The following is a 23477-nucleotide window of genomic DNA, read 5'->3' as shown; positions in this document are numbered from 1 at the left end:
TGTAGGGTATGGTGAAGAGCTTGAGAATTCGCAATACTTTCCTATTTAGGTGGCATGCTGATATCAGATTAAAGAGCACATGAATTCTGTCATGTGTCCAGTGACATATTTGGGAATCTTATAATAAACGAGGGTTTGTTCTAAGACCTGTTTTTCCAGCTGATGGGCAGCTCCACCTTGATATTCCACTGGCATCTCCAAGTCAACATACGTAAGACTGAAGTTGCCTGAAACAGTTTCTCTTGCTTCCTTTCTCCTGTATTCCCATTTTTCAAGTTACTCAGACCGGAGATAATGAAGTTATCCTGGAATTCTTTCTGACAGTATCTCTGCCTGAACAACTCAGTTTGTCTAATTTTTTAACCTTTTTTTTTTTTTTAATTGCCAGAGAGTGCATGAACTTATTAGAGAGAGACAAAGAGATAGGAAGATAGAGAAAGTACCTCCCACTGGAGAATGTTCACACCACAATCTCTTCTGTATTTCCCCATCCTGTTGGGATTTGTGGCATACATGCCACCATGCCCAGTATGTTTTCGAGTTACTGGGCAGGAATTCCAACCATATTTAGCCATGTGAGATCCGGCTTCTTGAACCAGTAGGTTACAAGGCTGGCTTCCATTCTTGTCTTTCTTTTTTTTTTGTTTTGGAGAGGTTTTTTGCTATAGGGCGCATGCGCTCGCCAGAGAGACAGAGACAGAGAGACAGAAAGTGAGAAATCACCCCCCAGGGGGGATGGCCACGCTGCAATCCCTTCTCCATTCTCCTCTTGGGATCTTGGGCACGCACCCACACACACCCGGCATGAGTTTAAGCCACCGGGTCCGGGAATCGAACCGCAGTTGACTACATGGGAGTCCGGCGACATAGCCATTACGCTAACTACTGGTCCCCATTCTTGTCTTTATTTATTTAGTTTGCTGTTATCACCTTTAATACTTAGCAAATTCTTGTGTTTTTGTTTTTCTCTATTTTTTGGTCTATTCTCTTTCTTCTTACTTCTCAGTCTATCTTCATCTTCCTCTTCTTTCTTCCTTTCCCTTTTCTTTTCCTTTCTATGTTTCCTTTTTTCCCCTCACTACTCTCCTTCCTCTCACTTTTCTTCCCTCCTTTCTCTTTAACCCTGTCCTTCTCTCCTTCCTTCCTTTTTTCTTTACTTTTTCATAGTTTTAAAAATTCTACTTATAGATCAGAGTTGTTATTATTTTATAGGAAATATAGGTCTATTTCTCTCAAAAAGCATATCATCTATAATAAATTATATATAGACTCTTCAATAAGACATTGCTTTTCCAAGTCATCTGTCACTGTTCTTCTAGAATGATGCTGGTAGGAATAATATCAGCACACTTGTATTATTTATTACATAGCAGGTACCATTATGTAGCAGATTTTACTTAAGGCTTTCATAATACCTTACTCTCCCTTAGTATTTCCTGAAACTGACTTGCACTGCTCTCATGCGTGCTTCTGTTCATTTACTTCCTCCACCTGAAATACTTTTCCATAATCCCTCTGAGGCTCGTTTTCAAATGTCAGCTCATCTGTCCACAGTTTGGTTTTTCCCTCCGGAAGTCTTTGCTGATCCACCAGTCTAGATTAAGTACTCTTCCTCTGTGTTGTCACGGAACTTGATACATCTCTCAGCAGAGGCATGTATTCCATTGTTGTAGTCTTTATTTAGTTGTGAGCTTTTTGTGCTCTACCACAGATATGTTAGGGTTTGGGGCTATTGTCATTTTTTTTTATTATTCCCAGTGTCTTGCACATAGTAGGTGTGCAACAAAGCATCCTTCTCTAGGGGAAGTATGTTCCACATTTTCAGAGATTAGATTTTCTGTTTTTCTATGAATACAGATTTTGTTTTTCAAGAACACACACACAGTTCTTATTTGTCTCCGTTGTGAACCCATGGCAATGGCAAATCAGATGCAAGAGAGAAATACAGTGGAGCATAAGCCAGCTTTAGAATTCCGTTTGGTGCTTTCTCTCTTTTATTGGATTGTTGGAAAGTTAATGACATGTTTTTCTATGCTACAGTGTGTCATGTCTTTTCAGACAACCCAATATATTTTTCCCATAAAAGGTTGCCTTCCAAATGATTGAGACTGACTTTAAAGATTTATTAGTATCAGTCATCCTAAATACCAGATAACCATAGGGAAATTAGTTCAGAAGTATGCTGAGTAAAATGAGAAAACCAGTTTAGAGTAAACTATTGTTGTAATCCCAAAAGCTGATTATAAAAAATACGTAATGAAGAATATACAGTATATTTTCTTTAAATGTGTCTCTTATACCAATTAAGCTTTTGGTCCCCTCCCTCAGTTGCACACTGGTTGGCTCTTATAAATCCAGAGAGAAGAGTGTTTACTGGGATTAACACAGTGACACCAATAGGACTAGGCTGCAGGAATAGGCTGTGCATGGCGTGAAACTGAGAGGATGGCCATATAATTAGATTCGTTATTGAAACTTTTAAACATTTATTCTCCATCAAAAGTACGTCATTGAAGCATACACTATATTCTGGAATATTGCTTGAAGCACTGTACATGCTGAAATATTCCGTATGTATATTAGTAGATTAATTCTGACCCTAGTTATTTTCAGCCAATATCAGTCTTTATAGATTTCTTCAAGTTATTTGAAGCTTCAGAATTTCAACATTGAGTTTTTTTTCAAACACCTCAGCTTTTATTTTAAGGTTTTACTTTTTTGACTATCAGCCCGTAACCTCAAGTCCTCTTAAATTGGTACCCTTATAATTGTCTCTGTTGCTATCAATTATAGTACTTGAGAATGAACCACATCTGAGCAAAGGCTTGTGTTTAGTTCAAACAACTCTTTTTTTGCTACATTGAAAATAAGTACATGTGCTCAAGTGTCATTTTAAGAGTTCTGAGGCTTTTAAAAAATATTTTCCTTTGACATATTCTTTTAGATATTAAGTTTTCATCCCATGTTATTAGGGAGAAAGAAAGAAATTGAAGTTAAAGACCTTGAAAAAAGTCAACCCTTTCTATATTTTTCTCTGTAGAGTGAACCATTTTTTTGTGAAAAGATATATGTAAATAAATTATAAATGAAAGCCATGGAAAATACTATGGAAGGAATAGTTTTATGAATAAGCATTAAAATAAAATAAAAAGCTGTCATAGACCTCAGTGAAAAGCAGTTTAAATCTGTTCTTTTACATGCCTTTAACAGTCATGTTGAGTATCTCTTTCTCTTTCTTTCTTTCTTTCTTTCTTTCTTTCTTTCTTTCTCTTCCTCTCTCTCTCTTTCTTTCTTTCTTTCTTCTCCCTTTTTTCCCTTCCTTTTTTCTTTTTCTTCTCTCTTTCTCACTTTTTAATTTGCCAGAGAGCACTTGCATTATTTACTAAGAGTTCTGAGGCTTTTAAAAAATATTTTCCTTTGACATATTCTTTTAGATATTAAGTTTTCATCCCATGTTATTAGGGAGAAAGAAAGAAATTGAAGTTAAAGACCTTGAAAAAAGTCAACCCTTTCTATATTTTTCTCTGTAGAGTGAACCATTTTTTTGTGAAAAGATATATGTAAATAAATTATAAATGAAAGCCATGGAAAATACTATGGAAGGAATAGTTTTATGAATAAGCATTAAAATAAAATAAAAAGCTGTCATAGACCTCAGTGAAAAGCAGTTTAAATCTGTTCTTTTACATGCCTTTAACAGTCATGTTGAGTATCTCTTTCTCTTTCTTTCTTTCTTTCTTTCTTTCTTTCTTTCTTTCTTTCTTTCTTTCTTTCTTTCTTTCTCTTCCTCTCTCTCTCTTTCTTTCTTTCTTTCTTCTCCCTTTTTTCCCTTCCTTTTTTCTTTTTCTTCTCTCTTTCTCACTTTTTAATTTGCCAGAGAGCACTTGCATTATTTACAGGGGAGAGAGAGAGAGAGAGAGAGAGAGAGAGAGAGAGAGAGAGGAAACTACCAGGCACCCCCCCCGCCCCCCACTATGGAACATGGTCATGCCAAATCCCTTCTCTATCTCCCTCCTTTCAGAATTTTAGGCACACATGCACACATACCAGGAATGTTTTTCAGATCACTAGGTCTGGAACTTGTACTATACAGTTGGGCATGTGGGATCTAGCCACCCTAACCATGGTCTTGCCTGGGTAATTCTTTGTAACTTTAATTTACAGTTGAATGGCTCAATAGTCATTTGTCTTTGGGTGAAAGATACATTTTAAACTTTATTAGAGAAGTACATCTATCGGGGTCTTCAAAAGGTCATGGAAAAGATCTAGTATAAAAAAAAATCACACAATATTTAAATTTTTTTTTGTTAGAATAAACTCACACTTTAACTTTATTTTTCTGTGTACTTTTGAAGTCCATGGATATGTCAGGTCAAGTCCATGATAATGGCACCATGAGTAACAATGACATCAATTTTCCAGGTAACTCAGGGCCTATGGGGAGAAATTTCTATTTGTGCTTACATTTCCATTAAGGAGTTCATTCATTCAATCAAAATGCATTGAGTCCTTACTTCTATATGCAAGTAAGATACTATTCTTGTAGTACAAGACGGAATATAAACAGAAGTAGTAACTTAGTGACAGCCAAACTGAACCTTTATATTTGCAGCTAGATATACTGGTAGTGACAGGTTTGTGACTTTGCCACGGGATGTTTTTGCCAGTTTCTCTCTATTCGTTCATTCCATTGGCAGGAGAAATTTACTGGGAAGTTCATTTCATTAAACATTGATCCTATCCATGTGGCTATTACTATCAAGTATGCGAATATGTAGTCTCTAGCTAATGTGGCTATTCAAATTTCAGTTAATGAAAATGAGTGAAAAATGAACAATAAATTAAATTGAAAAATAAATGATTCTTCATTTGCATTAGTCCTGTTTCATACACTCAGTAGCCACATGTAGCTAGTTGCTGCCATAACGGACAGGGAAGACCACAGGACATTTCTATTATCTCAGAAAGTCCTGTTGGACTCTTCACGAGGATTTCCACTCGATCCTCACAATGATCTTATAAAATGGCAAGATGTATGGTATCACTTACATCCATAATGAGAACACAGGTGCCAGGAGATTAGGTAATGGCTATTCATGTAATGCGACTTAGAGAATTTCCTCAGGAAGCCAAAAAAGGCAAGCAAAGGTACATACAAGAAAAAAGTGTTATCTATAATTTTTGATCACAAAATGTGTAGTCTACCATCAATGTTGTATCCAGATCCTCTATCACAAAATCTGACTAAGTTGAACACTCAGTCATCCTTTGTATCATGTAATTTTTGATCCGAGCAGAACTTACAGTTTAATACATTTATTTAAAAAGTGCATATCAGTGCCAGAGGATTTACTGAGTTCAAGGGATAAAATTAAAGTTCTGCTTAGGGAAAAGACGAAAAATGGAAATCCATTCTGCTTATGATCTAGTTTTAGTATGGTCATAACTAAGACATAGGTTTTGTACTTATTGATGGATTGGTTTAGTCATTTGGAAAATTTGTACCAATTCTCTGAGTGTGTAGGCACTGTTTCATGGCAATAAATTTCAGTGAACTGTTGCTGTAAACATGTAATTTACATAAATGTTCATGCTGTGTTTTTTTTCCAACCTAGGAAAGAATAGTTTCAAAATAACACTTGTGGGGCATAAACATAAATGAATATGGTCAGTAGATATTAGGGTTATCATTCAAAATAATAAATGATATTTTATTTTCAGATGGTGTTTAAGTGATGCATATCAATTATGTTCACTATGACTTAAGTGTACATCTGTTACTGTAGAAAGTATAACATTGGGCTCAGTGCAGGTGGTGACACAGGCGGTGATGGGCCTCTGCAATGCTGTAGTCACATGGCTGATCAGGGTTTATATCTCGATTGACCTTAAACACATGTGCTCATGTTTCTGGTTGCTTTGTGGACTCAGGGAAGGCCTCTCTGTGGAATAAGAGCCCGGTTGTAGGTGCCTGTGTCTGTCTCTCTGTTTTGATCATGTACACTCTCCCGATCATCTGGTGTCTGTCTGTCTCTTTTGAACGTGCACATTCTCCTGATCATCTGTTTTCTCTTATGAAGTAAATAAAATAGATAAACTAAAAACAAAACAAAACAAAAAACATAAAAATTGCCGCAAATATATCTTTGAGATCCTTTCAGAAGGAAGAATGTATAGAATAATAAGTGATTTGTTTTCCAAACCTGGCTTTTACTTTATGTTAATACAATTTGTTTTTTCTTGTTTTGGTTTTAATTTTCCAGAGGGTTGTGTGCACTTGCCAGAGAGTGACAAATAGCCAGAGAGAGGAGAGCAGAGAGAAACCATACCCCATGGGGAATAGTCACAGTGCAATCCCTTCTCTTCATCTTGCCCCCTTTTTGAGATTTTGGGAAGACATTCATTCACACTGTTTCTCCAGCTGCCTGATCCGAGACTTGAACTGTGCCATTGGCCATTTGGGATCTGGGTGCCTTAACCACCAAGTCACAGGCTTGCTTTATATGATGTTTTTGTTTTGTTTTACATAATTGGCTTCCTTGCATGGCCTTCTCACCTGACAGTAGTCTTTCTTTGCCTAATTTTCTGACTCTTAAGGTTGTCTAGTAACAGCAACAACTTTGAAGAGGTGTTGTGATGGTTAGTAATAATTGATATTTACTTCAAAACCACATGTTTAGGAGTTTCTTAAGAACATGTGTTCTTTTTGTCCAGCTCCTTCAGTGTGATCATGCACATGAGGCTTAAAAATTGCAAAATCAAAGAAAGAGTGAAGTTGTGTGGTGGTTTCTTGGGAATGTCGATCCTATGAGCAGAAGTTCAGAGCGTTTTATATTATAATAGGGAAGCTCAGCAACTGAAGCCCTGTGGTAGCTAAAACAAGAAAGTTTTTATCTCTAGATTTTGCACTTTCTTTGCTGACATTAAAAAATAGAATACTCTGGCCCTGTTTTAAAAAATGGCCAGAGAGAGAGAAAGAGAAAGCTTAAGAGAGAGATAGAATGTACTCTCAATGGGCATGGTCACACCTCAATCCTTTTCTCTCCATTTCTCCATTCCATCAGGATTTTTGGGTATGCATGCATACACTCCCAGTGTGTTTCTCAAGCTTCTGGGACTGGGACTCAAACTGCGACAAGCCTGTGAGTTCCAGCACCCAATGCACAGTGCTTAGACACTAAACCGTGGTGCCAGCTTTGTTTTCCACCTTTTGTTTTATGCCAGAGGGCATGGATATATGTGAACAACACATGTGCAAGGGAGAAGGTACCCCTAAACAGACCTTAGTAACTCTATAATTCTTTTTTCTCTAATTATCTATCTGGTCAAGATCAATGCACTTATGTGTCTGGATTGTTTTTTAAGCAGCTGGAACTGAGTCTTGTACCCTGGTTGGCCATTTGGTATCCAGTTTCCTCTGTGCAGCTTAACCACCACTATGGGGCTGACCTTGACTTTCCACATTCTGATGCAACTTTAAATTGTTAAACAAAGTACCTGATAGATGTCTTTCCATTTAAATGTTTTGTTTCTGAAATGATCATTTCTCTTCACCTTCAGTGAACAGGGAAATATATGTAGAAATTTCGGAATATTGTCTATTACATTCCATGTGTTAGTTGCTTTAGTCTCTTACATGATAGGTTAGAATGTTCCACACTGTATAATTGAGTGTCTGATCTTTTGACCTCTCTTACTCTCTTAAACTGATTGTCAGGTTGCTGCCTGGGAGGGTACTCTTATTCTTCGCTTTCTGGTTAGATGATGCTCTATTACTGACAGATTGAAATCCATGTGCGTGGTATGGTTGTAAACATAGTCGCTGTCTAAAGTGAGACATAATCATCCTGGGATTAAGAGCTGAGGGAGACCTCCATAAATTACCTTAAGGTACAGTAAATGTTGAGTTGTTTATGTGTAATGTCATTTCCCAGAACTGTAATACTGGACATAAATTTAGAAGTTGCCCCAATTGAGGAAGCTGTTGGCCAAAGAGGTTAGCAACTTGATCGAGGCCACGCCTTTCTTTAAGTAGTAGAATGAAGACTTCAGTCTTAGTCCTGTGGAGTAGAGGTAAAAATACATTTCTCCATCCACTAAGGAATATTATTTGCATTCTAAATAGAGACTTTAAATTATTTTGAGATGGCTAAGACTTTTCTCATAGAGTGATTTGGATATGAGCAGCGATCTCACATGTTATTTTTGAGCAGCTGTTGAAGAAGGCAGAACATGATTATGCCACTTGCTTAATATAATACATCTGGTTGCAGGAAAAATTCAAAAATTCACTGATACTTGGAAGGGAGCATTTTCATCAAAACTTTATTTTAAACCATGAATCTTGGCTACTGAGTTGTGGCCCTTAATTGGGTACTTGTTGAAATAAGCTCTGAGAGGAGAGGAAGGGTTTTACATAAAGTGCCCTTTGAAGGCCATCATATCCCTGATATAATGTAATTTCATAATTTGGGAAAGAAAGCAGAGCTGTAGTGATTTTTATGGTGCAATTATTTTATTTTGGCATTTGACAATCCCCATGACCTATTCCTGGGAGGCGTTGGAGGACATTTGCTGTGGAACAGAGACTTAGTCAAAAAAAGCCCTGGAAGGTTCTCTACATTTGTCCTTCATTGGGAAACATCTGAAGTATTTAACATTAGTCTTCCTTCACCAGGATTTCCTGCCTGTTCCATTCATTTTATTTTTAGTTTCATTGTACATGCTTGGGCTTCAATGGTAGGCCATTTTGTTTGGTTATTTTAGTACCTTTATTTTACCCAAAAGATAGACCTCATCTTTGCCTGCAACCTCATTGCTATAAAAACTGAAGAGAAGATTTCCTTGGAGAATGTCTGCATTGAGTAATCTCTGAGCAACTGCCTCTAGTTTTGACAGCAGCCCTTGGTTTTGCAAAAAAAAAAAGAAAAAGAAGAAAACTCCCCACATGATGTTGACGCTTCTGCAGAATATCATTTGAAAGAGGCTGTAGTGAAATCTACTCTGTTGAAAATTGTTTCCTTAGTTTCTTGTAATATATATATTATTAAATCTTTTGAAATAGTTCTAGCAAGTTTCATTGTACATGCTTGGGCTTCAATGGTAGGCCATTTTGTTTGGTTATTTTAGTACCTTTATTTTACCCAAAAGATAGACCTCATCTTTGCCTGCAACCTCATTGCTATAAAAACTGAAGAGAAGATTTCCTTGGAGAATGTCTGCATTGAGTAATCTCTGAGCAACTGCCTCTGGTTTTGACAGCAGCCCTTGGTTTTGCAAAAAAAAAAAAAAAAAAAAGAAAAAGAAGAAAACTCCCCACATGATGTTGATGCTTCTGCAGAATATCATTTGAAAGAGGCTGTAGTGAAATCTACTCTGTTGAAAATTGTTTCCTTAGTTTCTTGTAATATATATATTATTAAATCTTTTGAAATAGTTCTAGCACATTTATTACCTTTGTCTGCTACTTTGTCCTAAAATGTTTAGCATAATGAGCCTCTCAAAGAGTAGCTGTTGAGAGATAAAGAGTGAATTTACTTGGCCCTGATTATTCAAGTGATTTCATAATAAGCAGAAGTACTATTGTGTTTTTTGATGTGGAATGCTTGGCAATATCACCCCTCCCTGTTGCAGAAAGCCCATTGAATTAATGACACGTTTAAGTAACATTCATCTCTTCTATGCTCCAGGTCACTTCAGGTGGAACTTTCATTGGCATTGGACGGAAAACACCTGATTGCCAAGGAAACACCAAGTATTTCCGCTGTAAATTCTGCAATTTCACTTATATGGGCAATTCATCAACTGAACTAGAGCAACATTTTCTTCAGACTCACCCGAACAAAATAAAAGCTTCTCTCCCCTCCTCTGAGGGTGCGAAACCTTCAGAGAAAAACTCTAACAAATCCATCCCCGCACTTCGATCCAGTGATTCAGGAGACTTGGGAAAGTGGCAGGACAAGATAACAGTCAAGGCGGGAGATGACACTCCTGTTGGCTACTCAGTGCCCATCAAGCCCCTCGATTCCTCAAGACAGAATGGTACGGAGGCCACCAGTTACTACTGGTGTAAGTTTTGCAGTTTCAGCTGTGAGTCATCTAGCTCGCTTAAGCTGCTAGAACATTATGGCAAGCAGCATGGAGCAGTGCAGTCAGGAGGCCTTAATCCAGAATTGAATGACAAGCTTTCCAGGGGCTCTGTCATTAATCAGAATGATCTAGCCAAAAGTGCAGAAGGAGAGCCAATGACTAAGGCAGACAAGGGCTCCAGTGGAGCTAAAAAGAAGGACTTCTCCAGCAAGGGAGCAGAGGATACTATGGTAACAAGCTATAACTGTCAGTTCTGTGACTTTAGATATTCCAAAAGCCATGGTCCCGACGTAATTGTCGTGGGGCCACTTCTCCGTCATTATCAACAGCTCCATAACATTCACAAGTGTACCATTAAACACTGTCCATTCTGTCCCAGAGGCCTTTGCAGCCCAGAAAAGCACCTTGGAGAAATTACTTATCCGTTTGCTTGTAGAAAAAGTAATTGTTCTCACTGTGCGCTCTTACTTTTGCACTTGTCTCCTGGGGCGGCTGGAAGCTCGAGGGTCAAACACCAGTGCCACCAGTGTTCGTTCTCCACCCCTGATGTAGATGTGCTCCTCTTTCACTATGAGAGCGTGCATGAGTCCCAAGCATCAGATGTCAAACAAGAAGCAAATCATATGCAAGGATCCGATGGGCAGCAGACTGTCAAGGAAAGCAAAGAACACTCGTGTACCAAATGTGATTTTATTACCCAGGTGGAAGAAGAGATTTCCCGACACTACAGGTAAGCCACAGGGGGAGTTGAGGTGGTGGTGGGATGCTAAGAAAATGATAGAAAGAAGCCAGAAGCTCGGAGTTCCTGATTCAGGAATTGTTGGGAGTGATTCTGATGACTTGGGGCAGTTATAACACAAGATCATGTCACAAGATCATTCATAGAATTACAGGTGATGTATTTATAGATGTGACAAAACAGATTTTGATGTCTTCACTTGTTTCTGACCACGTGCTCATGTTTCATATTTGCTTTGTAACATTTACTGAGTGTGTTTTTACATTTTCAGTGATGCTGATGATGTTGATGAGTTTACTAAATTTGCCACGATCTTTTTATTTGTCCTTGTTAACTGTGAATTCACATCCATACTTCTGAGGGAGCAGGTCCCCAATTAAAGGTGCTATTACATTTTATTCCCTGTCCCAATTGGGAAATAGTCAGCTTGAGGACATATTACTGGTTTTTTTTTAAAATGAGACTGGGCATTCTTAGAGCTTTGAAAAACTGCACGCTTGCCTTGTTTGGTACATGGATAGCAATCTGAAGGTGAGACTTTTGTAATATGTGTGACTTTGGATGTACAGTCACTCTGAGCAAAGAAAACAACCTAAGTTATTTCAGATTCCTAAATAGAGGCTGGTGTGATAGTGTTTCCTTCTACTTTAACCCTATTCTTTTCAAAACATTAATTTTCCTATTCTGATGTGTACCTTTATTTCATTTATGCACTAATCCTTAATTAATTATTTCTAGATATACACATTGTGCCAGGCATTGTACATACATGAAAAAACAAGACAGTCAGTGCCCTCATGGAACTTACAGTTTGGTAGGAAAGGCAAGGCACTTACCAGATTATTAGAATGATGAGTGTTATAAAAGATGAAGTGCAGGGGCCAGCAGGGGGTGTAGTGGATAAGGCACTAGACTCCCACATGATCGAATGTGGTTCTAGTTCCAGACCAGGCGGTTGGAAACTCACACTGGTATGTGTGTGTGCATACCCACAACCCTGAGAGGAAAACAGAGGAGAAAGGATTGTGTCATGGCCATTTTCCTTGAGGGGAGAGGGGGATTTTTTTGCTTTCTGTCTCTCTCTGTCTCCCTGGCAAGCGCATGCACCTTACAGGAAAAATCTCTCAAAAAAAAAGAAAGAAAAAAGGAAGTACTGAGCATTGTGTTTAAGCATGGCGACATAGTCTAAAATGGCCGTAGGAAATGCCTCCCTGGGGAAGGAGCATTGAAATGGAGACTTGATTATATGTAGGAATTAGTTTAGCAATGCCCCATTGGTATGGTGTGTTCAGATATTACTTAGTGCCGCCTTATTATTATACCTGTAGGCATCAAAGTAAATTGCTTTATTTACTTTTTCTAAGTGCATGTCCACTGGCATATGTAATATCCTACTTGAAAAATTCAGTTATTTCACGTTCCATATCTCAAGATTTTAAAAGAGTCCTTTCAAAAGTCGTGTGTGAGTGTGAGCACTTGTGTTTCTTCGGTCACCAGTAATGAAGCAGTTCATGTCCAATGATAGGCTAATAAAGTGAGATGTTAATTTGAAGGGCATCCTAATGTTCACAGTGAATCAAAATGTTCAGAAAACACTTACTTGAGATTTACACTGTTTAATTTATAAGGTCAGCCCTAGGAAAGACACAGTCCTGCAATCAAATATGTGTTCACACTTGCAATGAGTGTTTCTGGCTTCTCTGATGTTCGCTGCATGCTAATTTATTTCTGGGGCTAGCAGACATCAGCTTCTTTTGGAGCCTTACTAACATGGAGGTGCGAGTGTCTGTGAGCCTGTGCATATTGTGTCTGCACATTTGTTACATGATCGAAGAAATAGAGAACCCATTCTTTTTATGGAGGGGCCATCTTTTTAAAGAAATTCTCATGATTTTCTTTAATAGTGAAGAAATCAGTCTGGATACACACTGTGAGCCCATGTGTTCATGTGGGTGCATGCAAACACACACTCATACCATTTGGATACATCTAGCTACCACATCATTCAGACAAGTGGATTTTTCTGGAGGAAGCTGAGACCATTGCTTGCAAACTTGTCTGGGAAAACAGGGTGTCCACATGCTTTAGATAAACAAAGTAATCCTCTGAGAAATGAAAGTACGAATAGAAATATTACTGAATAATGTCAGGATTTAATTAATATTCAGTAATTAAAGTAAGCCCCAGAGAAAATAAACTATTCTTTTCTTGTTCACCTGTTAAACTGTATCTGTATAGTTTAACACTGTGCCAGGATTCCTAATACTCAGTGACTATCTTTTTGTAAATAAAATCCCTAGAGTTTTTGACTTTGCAGTAGTTATGAATAATCTGAGATCTCCAAAGTGAGCTACATTTGAATCTTTTGCTGTCCTGTGGTCTTGGAACATTTCTGAGGACCTAAGGTTCTATATCAAAGGACATTTGTCTATTCATTTTGAAGTTAAGTCTACTAGTTAAAACATTTCATTTGCTAAAAAATTAAACAGGACTTGTCTCTGGGGCATTAAAATACTTTCACACTTATTTTGTTAAATTATAATTTCTCTTCTTGTAAGTTTATCTAATCACACTTATTTTAAAATCCTGTTATATTTTGGCTAATCTAAGATTCTTGAAGGTACCAAGTAGTTTATTTCTAATCTGTTTATGATTCTTGTAGAAATATTCACAATTTGGAATCTTACAGTTAATTTCAAGAGTCACCGCTTGGTGGAAAATAAAAACAAACAAAAAAACACACTCTTTTGAAAGTTAAACAACAATAGAGGATCCAAGGATGACAGGAAATAGAGACACGGATGTTTAAAAATTGGTCTTGTTTCCATCAAGGGATGAATGGACAAAGAAAATATTTTACACACATACATAAATGCACACACCCCTGTGCACACACGTATAACAGTGAAATACTATTCAACCTTTTGAAAGAATGAAATCCTGATATTTGAGGCAATATGGGCAAATCTGGAGGACATTACGTTTAGGAGAATGAGCCAGTAATATCACATGTTCCCACTGATATGTGGGAAGACCTCATGGGAGTAGAAATTCTAATGGTGGTTTTTAGAGGCTGGTGAAGAGAGGAGAGAGGGAGATAGAAGATGTGGATTAATGGATACAAAAATGCCAGTGGAAAAAAGGAACAAGTTCTAGTGTTCTATAGTACAGTAAAGTGATGATTGTTAAAAGTAATTTATTGTTATCTCAGATTAATTGAAAGAAAACTCTCAGTGTTACCAAAACAATGAAATGGCAATTCTTTGAGATGATAAATATGATAATCATCCTGGTATGATCATAGCATGTTGTATTCGTGTGCTGAAATTGTATTCCATAAGTATGTACAATTATAATGTGTTGATAATAGTAATAGTAATACAGAAAACTTGATTTGCTATCAAAGTTTTTTCTAAAATGCCACATTTGAAGATAGAATAAGAAGACCAGTTTCACAATAGGATCTTACTAGTTAAATTTATTTTTACTTATATCATTCATTTGGGAAACTTCTACTGTAATTCTCTGCTATTGATATGGAATTCTCTAGGTTTTTGAGTGCCTTATATATAAGACTTACAGTGTAGTAAAAAATAGCATAAATTATCAACTATACCAATATGGAATCATTTACTAATACAATAACTACAGAGGGCAGGTCCATGGCATAGTGGTAAGGCAGCTAGATTGCACATGGTCAACTACAGTTCAAATCTATCCTAGGCAGCTTGAGAAGTGCACCAGGTACATGTGCATCAGTGCCCAGAATCTCAAAGGGAGGGAGAAGTGGAGGAGAAGAGATTGTGGCGTTGGCTGTCTTTCCTAGAGATGCTTTCTTGCTTTCCCTGTCTCTCTCTAGTTAATGCGCAAAACAAAACAAAAACAAAAACAAACAAAAAAACAAGTACAGCTGAGAATTAAGAAAGTTGATGTATTAATAGGACTTGAGTGAAAAACCTGAGGGTGGATTCTGTTGTGCTGGTATTTTTCTTGTGAACTAGGATTAATTTGGACTAGAGTACAAACATTATCTAGTCAGTAACTGGGATTTAGTCAATTCTCTTTTCTTAGTGTTTTATATTTACTTACAATGCCTTTTTTTAAAAAATATTTATTGAATTTTATTTATTCATTCATTTATTTTTATTTTGACCAGAGAGACACACACACACAGAGCGAGAGAGAGACAGAAAGTGAGAAAGCAAGCCACCAGATCCAAGGACTTGGCTGGTGGCCGGCCATGTAGGAGTGTCCAGCACCTTAACCACCACGTCACCTGCTGGTTCCCATACCTTTTACTCATATATATATATATATTTTTGAGAGATTTTTGCTGTAGGTCGCATATACTCGCCAGAAAGATACAGAGAGACAGAGAGACAGAAAGCAAAAAATCACCCCCCCAGGGAAGATGGCCACATTGCAGTTCCCTCTCCTTCATTCTCCTCAGGGATCTTGGGCATTCACACATACGTACCCGATATGAGTTTAAGCCACCGGGTCCAGAACTCAAATCGTGGTCAACTACATGGGAGTCCAGCAAATAGCCATTATGCCAACTGCTGTTCCCCCACATTTACTCGTATTTTAACTGTGTTATCATATTGCCCTCAAGAAGTTGTTTCTCTCGGCACATTTTATGGTTATTTATTGATTAATTAAATAGTGTACTCATTCTCTGTTGATTACCGTTGTCCTCATTAAAATCTTCAGTATTACAGCGTACATTGCTGACATAAATAAGAGGACTATCTAACAACTGTACTATCTAACAGCTGTATTAGATGAAACATACATTGTAATGCACTGTCAGACTTCCACAAATAAGGGAAATCTTTGAAGCTTTTGTTCTTTGTCCTTCACCAAGAGTGAAATAAACACAAACTAGGGAGATGTGCACAGTACGCATAGAATGGGAGTTTGCATTGAATGGGACAAATGCCAAGATTGATGCTGCAGTTGACCAAAAAACTAAGCTTTAAATCACCTCCAGAGAGAGGATATTGGATGTGTGAATTTCAGTTTAAATTGAGCCTTGAAGGTGTCTAAAGTTTCTTCGTATTATTGCCCTATCAGACTTCTTGTAGAAGTACACACAGGTTTGCCTATAGAAAAGTACTCCAGATTTACCTCCAAGATATCTATGGATTAAGATAACATTTTTCCTTTTTTTTTTTCCTAGAGAATGTATACATTTGCCAGAGAGAGAGAGAGAGAGAAGAAAGTACCCTCCCCATCCCCCATGGGGAATGGTTGCACCATAATCCTTTCTTCTCCATCTCTCCCTCCTTTGAGGATTTTGGACACACACACACACACACACACACACACACACACTCTTGTTGTGTTTCTCAACCTGCCAGATCTGGTACTGAAACTGTGTGATTGGCCATAAAGAATCTGACTGTCTTAACCCCCAGGTGATGGAACTGACCTAAGATAAATCTTATATGAGCTCACTATTACAAAAATGTAACATATGGGCAAGGAAATAAACTACTGTGTTTATTTATGAAATAGATTATTTATTTCTACTGATTTATGAAATTAGTAGAAAACACAAATAATAGATTTAGATATTCAAAAACTGAAGATAGAAGAGTTTTCAGTAATAAAATAATAAGTATTGTGTTTAAAAAAAGTGGTAGTTATAACTATAAAATTGTCTAAATATCATGAATTTAGGATTACTAGGAAAACCCCAAAAGGAAACGAATGGATTTTTTCATTAAAAACAGAACTTGAATTTTAAGACATAGTATAGATTGAATGAAATATTAGAAAATGAAAAAAAAATAAATGAGTTTATCACACTGAGACATTAGAATATGTAAGATACTGCAAGGAGATAGTATTCCAAAGGCAGATATTAAGATGTGGACACATAATGAGCTGTTTGTGTATATATATATATATATACATACACATTTGATCATAGTTCCAGAAGAAGAGAATGTAGAACATGGAGAGTAGGCTATCAATATGTGAGGAGAAACTGGAAAATAATTTTCTACAACTGGTGAAAGAAATAAATGCACAGACAGAAAGTAGTGTAACATACAATCAACAGAAACTATGCAAGCAAATTCAATCATATAAACATTGTAGCAGAAGATGAAGTGCTGAGTTTGGAAGCCACTTGGTCAACCATGGGTTTGGATCCCCATCCGGGTTGACCTGAAACATACTGCGTGTGCATGTATGCTGAAGACCCTGATTAGCTAGAGGATAGGGAAAAAAAATCATGGAGTGATAAGACCTTATCAAGTGTAATTCTTGGTCATGTGTGCATATATATTTACTGTCATAGAACAAGATAAAAAATTTAAAATATTTGATCAACAAATTAACAACTTGATTTAATAAAAATATACAAGTTTTATACCTGACAATTAGAAAATGTACATGCTTGAGACCAACAGATGTCATAGTGTTTATGTCGCTGGACTGCCACATGGCCAATCTCAGTTCCAGTCCTGGACTTGGTGGTGTGAAAGTCATGCTGGGTGCATGTGTGTGTGTGCCCAAGATTTAGGAGGAGAATGGGGAAGGGTGGCCATTCCCCACCCCCCCAGAAGCCGATTTCCCATTTTCCCTTTCACTATTTCTGTTTCTTTCTCTCCAGTGAGCATGTGCACCCTAAGACAAAAACCTTGTAAAAAAAAAAAAAGAAAGAAAATGCACATGCTTTCCAAACAAATATAGATTAGTTATGACAATTGACACATATTAAACCCCAAAAATCAAATGTAAGAAAAATATTATCAGGTGTAATATATCCTTGAACTTGGTGGAGCATCAGACCTCAGTAACAAAAAGATAAGGATAGATGAGTTTATGTAAGGTGAATCCTGAACAAAGGAAGAATGAGATAACTTTATTAATCTAAGAAAACATAGACATTAAGCCAAAAACCATTATAAGAAATATAAAAGGTTAATGCTTATAATTTTGGAAAGTAAAATTGGCAAAATCTGGCAATATCAGATGTTCATCTTCCTGATGAGTGCATACTGCTCAAAAGAAAACCCTTAGCATTAGGGTACTAGAAACTTGTGTGAACATGTTTGTAACTGTATTTTTTTTAATATTTAATTTTATTATTATTATCTTTAATTTTTTATAGGGCACGTGTGCTCACCAGAGAATGAAAGAGAGAGGGAGAAAGTGAGAGAGTAAGCTGCTAGGTGCAGGGTCCAAACTCTGGTTGGCCATGTGGGAGTTTAGTGCCCTAACAAGCATGCCATCTGTTGGCCCCATGACTATATTTTTTAAAAGAGTCAAACAACCAAAATGAAAATAAAAACAAAGACATGAAAAACTCCAACTATCTGTCCTTAAGAGATTAAATAATTCATAGAGTTTTCATATGGTAGAATATTATACTGTAGTGAATTTGAATATATGACAATTGAATACAGCATGGATGAATCATTACATTGACTGAATAAAAACAAATAAGAAAGACTGTTAGTAGCTGGATAGCATTTTATGTAAGGTCAAAACTAGCAAAACAAAATAGCATACATATATTTGTATATATAGTCATATATATTGCATTATATATTCACACATATACTATTTTAATCTTTGTAAGCATATTTTAGGATTCTGTGTTAGTGTTTGTGAACCTAGAAATAAAGTATATAAATCTGTGTGTGTCATTAAAATTATGTGATAAAATTTTAAAAAATTTGCAACTGGTGTGTAAGAGAGAGAAAATGAGAAAGCACTCCCATGGGGGATGATCATACCTCAGTCTCTCCTCTTCCATCTCTCCCTGCTGTTAGAATTGTGGGCACACACACAAAACATACCTGGCATGTTTTTCATGCCACTGTGTCTAAGACATGAATCATGCAGTCAGTCCTGAAAGATCCAACTGCCTTAACGAGTATGTCACTGGCTGGCCCATATTAAAAAAAAAAAAAGTAAAAAGAGGCATCAATACATGTATCTAGTAAATACATCATTAAATGCTCACTCTCTCTTTTCATTAATGAACCATTTAAAAACTGATCATATAATGCTTAGCCACTTAGAAATATTAAAATATTTATTTTTGATTAGAGTGGAAACATGCATGTAAGTTTCATAGTATGACAATCATCTTTTGAGGATTTATGAATACATTAAACATTTTTAAAGTGGTTGTATATTTTAGAGATAAAACATGTAAATTCAGGCTGAAGTAATTAACACAGGATAAAGTAGATGGCCAAATTAATGTAGCTAGTGTTCAATCTCTGTTTCAAGATAGTCTATGAAAGACTATACATTGTGTACACTGCTAATGCTGAAGAAGAGAGTTTTATGAAAAGGTCTTATCAACACATCTCAAAATGCCATGCACACAGTGCATTAGTACAGACTTGCTAAAGGAGTGAGGCCCAGGATGGTTAGATTTATATTTGTACATATTTGTGTCATACTTTTAAAAATAGCACCTAATAATCTGTTCCCTGTAATACCTTGAAATAGATAATAATAGTTCAATTTGAAAATTTGTATTGTGATACAAAAAGTTACCAAAGATATTATAGTCCATCAAGAAAATAACCCATAGTGCCATTATCTCTATTTGTATATATTATTTATTAGAAACTTCAGCATTAGTGGTCCTGACAACTTTGTGCAAGGACAGATATTAAGTCTTTGAATAAGAAATTTTAGTCATGATTTTCATTTCATATTAGTTTGTATAAAATGATTTCCCATTTCTTTTTTACTTCCTATTTTATGGCCAGACATATCTATTTTGGACATCTGGTAGGGAACATCTTCCTTTTTAGAGTGAATCATAAGTTAGAATTTTTCAGATATGACACTCGTTGTATTTTCTTCTACTCTTTGAAGATGAAAGCACCCTACCCTACCCTGCAAAAAAAAAGTCAGCTGTTCTAATGGGTAAATATTAATCAGATGATTGCAAATTAAAAATTCAAAGAGAATGAATCAAGCAGTGTTTTATTTATCCAGAATTTCACATTTTTTTAGGTTATATTCTGTGGCTTCTCCTTCCCACTTTATTAAGCCTGAATGTTATATTTTTGTCTTTGTCCCTCAGCTACTGTTTCATTTCACCTTTCTACAGTGCCAGTACTGTCACATGCCACACATTGGAAACTTTTATACCAACAATGTATATGCTATGGGATTGATTAACTTTGTTGGATGCCAGATCTACTCAACTCAGTTTGAACTTAAATATTTAAATCACCTTCATTTATCCCACTTTTGTGATAACTTATCTGTAGTTGTTTGATTCTGTAATTATCAGAAAGTACCTTTCAAAATCTAATTGATTAGGGGAACCAACAGTTAGCGTAATGGCTATGTCGCTGGACTCCCACGTAGTCGACCGTGGTTCGTGTCCCGGACCCGGTGGCTTAAAACTCATGCCGGGCGCGTGTGCGTGCGTGCCCAAGATCCCGAGAGGAGAATGGAGGAGAAGGGATTGTGGCGTGACCATCCCCCCTGGGGGGTGATTTCTCGCTTTCTGTCTTTATGTTTCTCACTGTCTGTGTGGCGAGCGCACGCGCCCTACAGTGAAAAATCTCTCCAAAAACAAACAAACAAAAAATCTAATTGATTAGTATTTATGATATATTCATTTATTTTGATCCCCCATTTAGCTAATTGAAGAAGAAAAACTGTGGATTAAACTATTCTAAGTGAAATAGTTTATTCAGTAGAGGAGAGCTTTTCAACTAATAGCATAAATTTCTGGAAGTTAAAATTTCAAGGAAGGTTAAGACATTGATGGGACACAGATACGGTCTATTATCTGTTGATGAGGATGTGGGTAGTATTCTCAACTGGGCTGGACTGAGGTATATATCATGGTGGGTAAAGTAAAGCTCTTTACAATGAAATTGATGTATAGCAATTGAATGTATAAATAACAATTATAATAAAAAAATTCCAAGGAGGGATAGAAAGTGTCATTTGGAGTTGTACTTGTATTATAGACTGGTTTATTATGGACATAGAAATAGTATCAGAGTATAGTAAATGAGTAATATTTAGCTGATGTTTTTTGTGTGTGTGTGAGAGTTTTTAGCTATAGGGTGCTTGCGCTCACTGGAAAGACAGAGAGAGACAGAGACAGAAAGTGAGAAATCACCCCCCAGGGGGGATGGCCACCTTGCAATCCCTTCTCCTCCATTCTCTTGGAATCTTGGGCATGCACGCACACGCGCCCGGGATGAGTTTAAGCCACACATATTTTCTTGCAGAAATTCTAAGTCACTGAATACAATTTAATATTTTCAGGGAGCTCAGTATTGTTTGCCTGGAGAGGAAGGATGGTTTAACTCTTTAATCCATTTCTTTGATCCATCATCTGATTGTCTAATACAATATAAAAAATATTGAGATTTTATACAGGTTTGTCCCAAATATTGCATGGGATTTACCTACGCTAAAACATTCATTTATTACCTGAAATTCAAATTTAACTGGGCTTCCTTTATTTAATCTGGCAATCTTATACTAAGGAGACTGACAAAATGATAATTTTTTTTTTCCCCTCAGAATACATGAAGAAAAGTGTCTGTTATCCAGCTGGCAGTAGTGTATGGAATTTAAATTTATGCAAAGTATATATTTATAGTGTCTTTTAAATTAGTTTGGCTTTACGTAGCCAGAAGTTCCAGGAGTTTTTAAATAGTGAGGAGTTTATTCAGAGAACCACTCAAAATATATCACTTGCAAAAATATCTGTTTGTTCTTAATATTTCTTTGCTGCTGTATGTCTCTGCATATTTAATTCCACATCCTGAGCATCCCAGAGCTGTTGCTCATTCCTTTGGTTATTAAGCAGATATTTACTGTCTATATGGATGTTCCATGGTGAAAGGAATACAGAAATGTATGAACTTTGATCTCAGTCTTAGAGCAATTACAACAATAATCGTAAAGTAAGACATGCACAGATTTTAATGAAAGACAATGTGTAAAAAGTCCTAAGAGGAACCCAAAAGTTTAGAGTAACTCTGAGGAGACTATATCTATTCTTGGACTGAGTCAGTTGGGAAGTTTTTAATGGATTAAAGAGTGGTTGGGACCAGCAGGTGGCGTGGTGGTTAAGGCGCTGGACACGCCCATATGGCCCACCAGGGTTCAAGTCCTGAATCTGGTGGCTTGCTTTCTCACTTCCTCTCTCTCTCAGTCTCACCCTCTGTCTCTCTCTGGTCAAACAAAAAATAATAATAAATGAATGAATAAATAAAATAAATAAGTATTAAAAAAAAAGGGTGGCTAAGGTGGATTTTGAGAAATGGAGAAAAAAATTCCTTTAGCTTCTTTGAGGTTTTCATATTAATGCTGATAAAATAAAAATGCATTTAGTAGGTTAATAGAAAGTCCAAACTAATGTTGATTCACAATAACTGAACTTTTGTTCTTGAGTAATGTTTCTTATGCTAGGACTTGCAATAATTGATTCTTATTCTTTGAAGATGTGGCATTATGTTGAAGGTCCTGTTAGTTATTATTAAGAGAATGACACATGTCAGAGAATATTCCGATATCTTTTAAGAACTAATTTCTGAACCAAGTAGTAACATGCATTCACTACCAAAGAGTATATATAGAATAGTGATTATCTAAGTCACTGAATACAATTTAATATTTTCAGGGAGCTCAGTATTGTTTGCCTGGAGAGGAAGGATGGTTTAACTCTTTAATCCATTTCTTTGATCCATCATCTGATTGTCTAATACAATATAAAAAATATTGAGATTTTATACAGGTTTGTCCCAAATATTGCATGGGATTTACCTACGCTAAAACATTCATTTATTACCTGAAATTCAAATTTAACTGGGCTTCCTTTATTTAATCTGGCAATCTTATACTAAGGAGACTGACAAAATGATAATTTTTTTTTTCCCCTCAGAATACATGAAGAAAAGTGTCTGTTATCCAGCTGGCAGTAGTGTATGGAATTTAAATTTATGCAAAGTATATATTTATAGTGTCTTTTAAATTAGTTTGGCTTTACGTAGCCAGAAGTTCCAGGAGTTTTTAAATAGTGAGGAGTTTATTCAGAGAACCACTCAAAATATATCACTTGCAAAAATATCTGTTTGTTCTTAATATTTCTTTGCTGCTGTATGTCTCTGCATATTTAATTCCACATCCTGAGCATCCCAGAGCTGTTGCTCATTCCTTTGGTTATTAAGCAGATATTTACTGTCTATATGGATGTTCCATGGTGAAAGGAATACAGAAATGTATGAACTTTGATCTCAGTCTTAGAGCAATTACAACAATAATCGTAAAGTAAGACATGCACAGATTTTAATGAAAGACAATGTGTAAAAAGTCCTAAGAGGAACCCAAAAGTTTAGAGTAACTCTGAGGAGACTATATCTATTCTTGGACTGAGTCAGTTGGGAAGTTTTTAATGGATTAAAGAGTGGTTGGGACCAGCAGGTGGCGTGGTGGTTAAGGCGCTGGACACGCCCATATGGCCCACCAGGGTTCAAGTCCTGAATCTGGTGGCTTGCTTTCTCACTTCCTCTCTCTCTCAGTCTCACCCTCTGTCTCTCTCTGGTCAAACAAAAAATAATAATAAATGAATGAATAAATAAAATAAATAAGTATTAAAAAAAAAGGGTGGCTAAGGTGGATTTTGAGAAAT

General features: G+C 36.5%; 1 protein-coding gene across 2 annotated transcripts in view; it reads left to right on the top strand.

Annotated features, from left to right (window-relative positions):
• TRPS1 (transcriptional repressor GATA binding 1) overlaps positions 1 to 23477 on the top strand; it is a 240868-nt gene that overhangs the window by 11353 nt on the left and 206038 nt on the right. For both annotated transcript variants that reach the window (XM_027771426.1, XM_027771424.1), the window contains exon 3: positions 9690 to 10819. In XM_027771426.1, coding sequence (XP_027627227.1) covers positions 9690 to 10819 — 1130 coding nt within the window. The remainder of the gene's footprint in view (positions 1 to 9689; positions 10820 to 23477) is intronic.

This window comes from Tupaia chinensis, unplaced genomic scaffold (genome assembly GCF_000334495.1).
Source record: "Tupaia chinensis unplaced genomic scaffold, TupChi_1.0 Scaffold000032_1, whole genome shotgun sequence".
Taxonomy (NCBI): domain Eukaryota; kingdom Metazoa; phylum Chordata; class Mammalia; order Scandentia; family Tupaiidae; genus Tupaia; species Tupaia belangeri.
The sequence above is the reverse complement of the archived record's forward strand: the minus strand, read 5'-3'. Positions and strand labels throughout refer to the sequence as shown.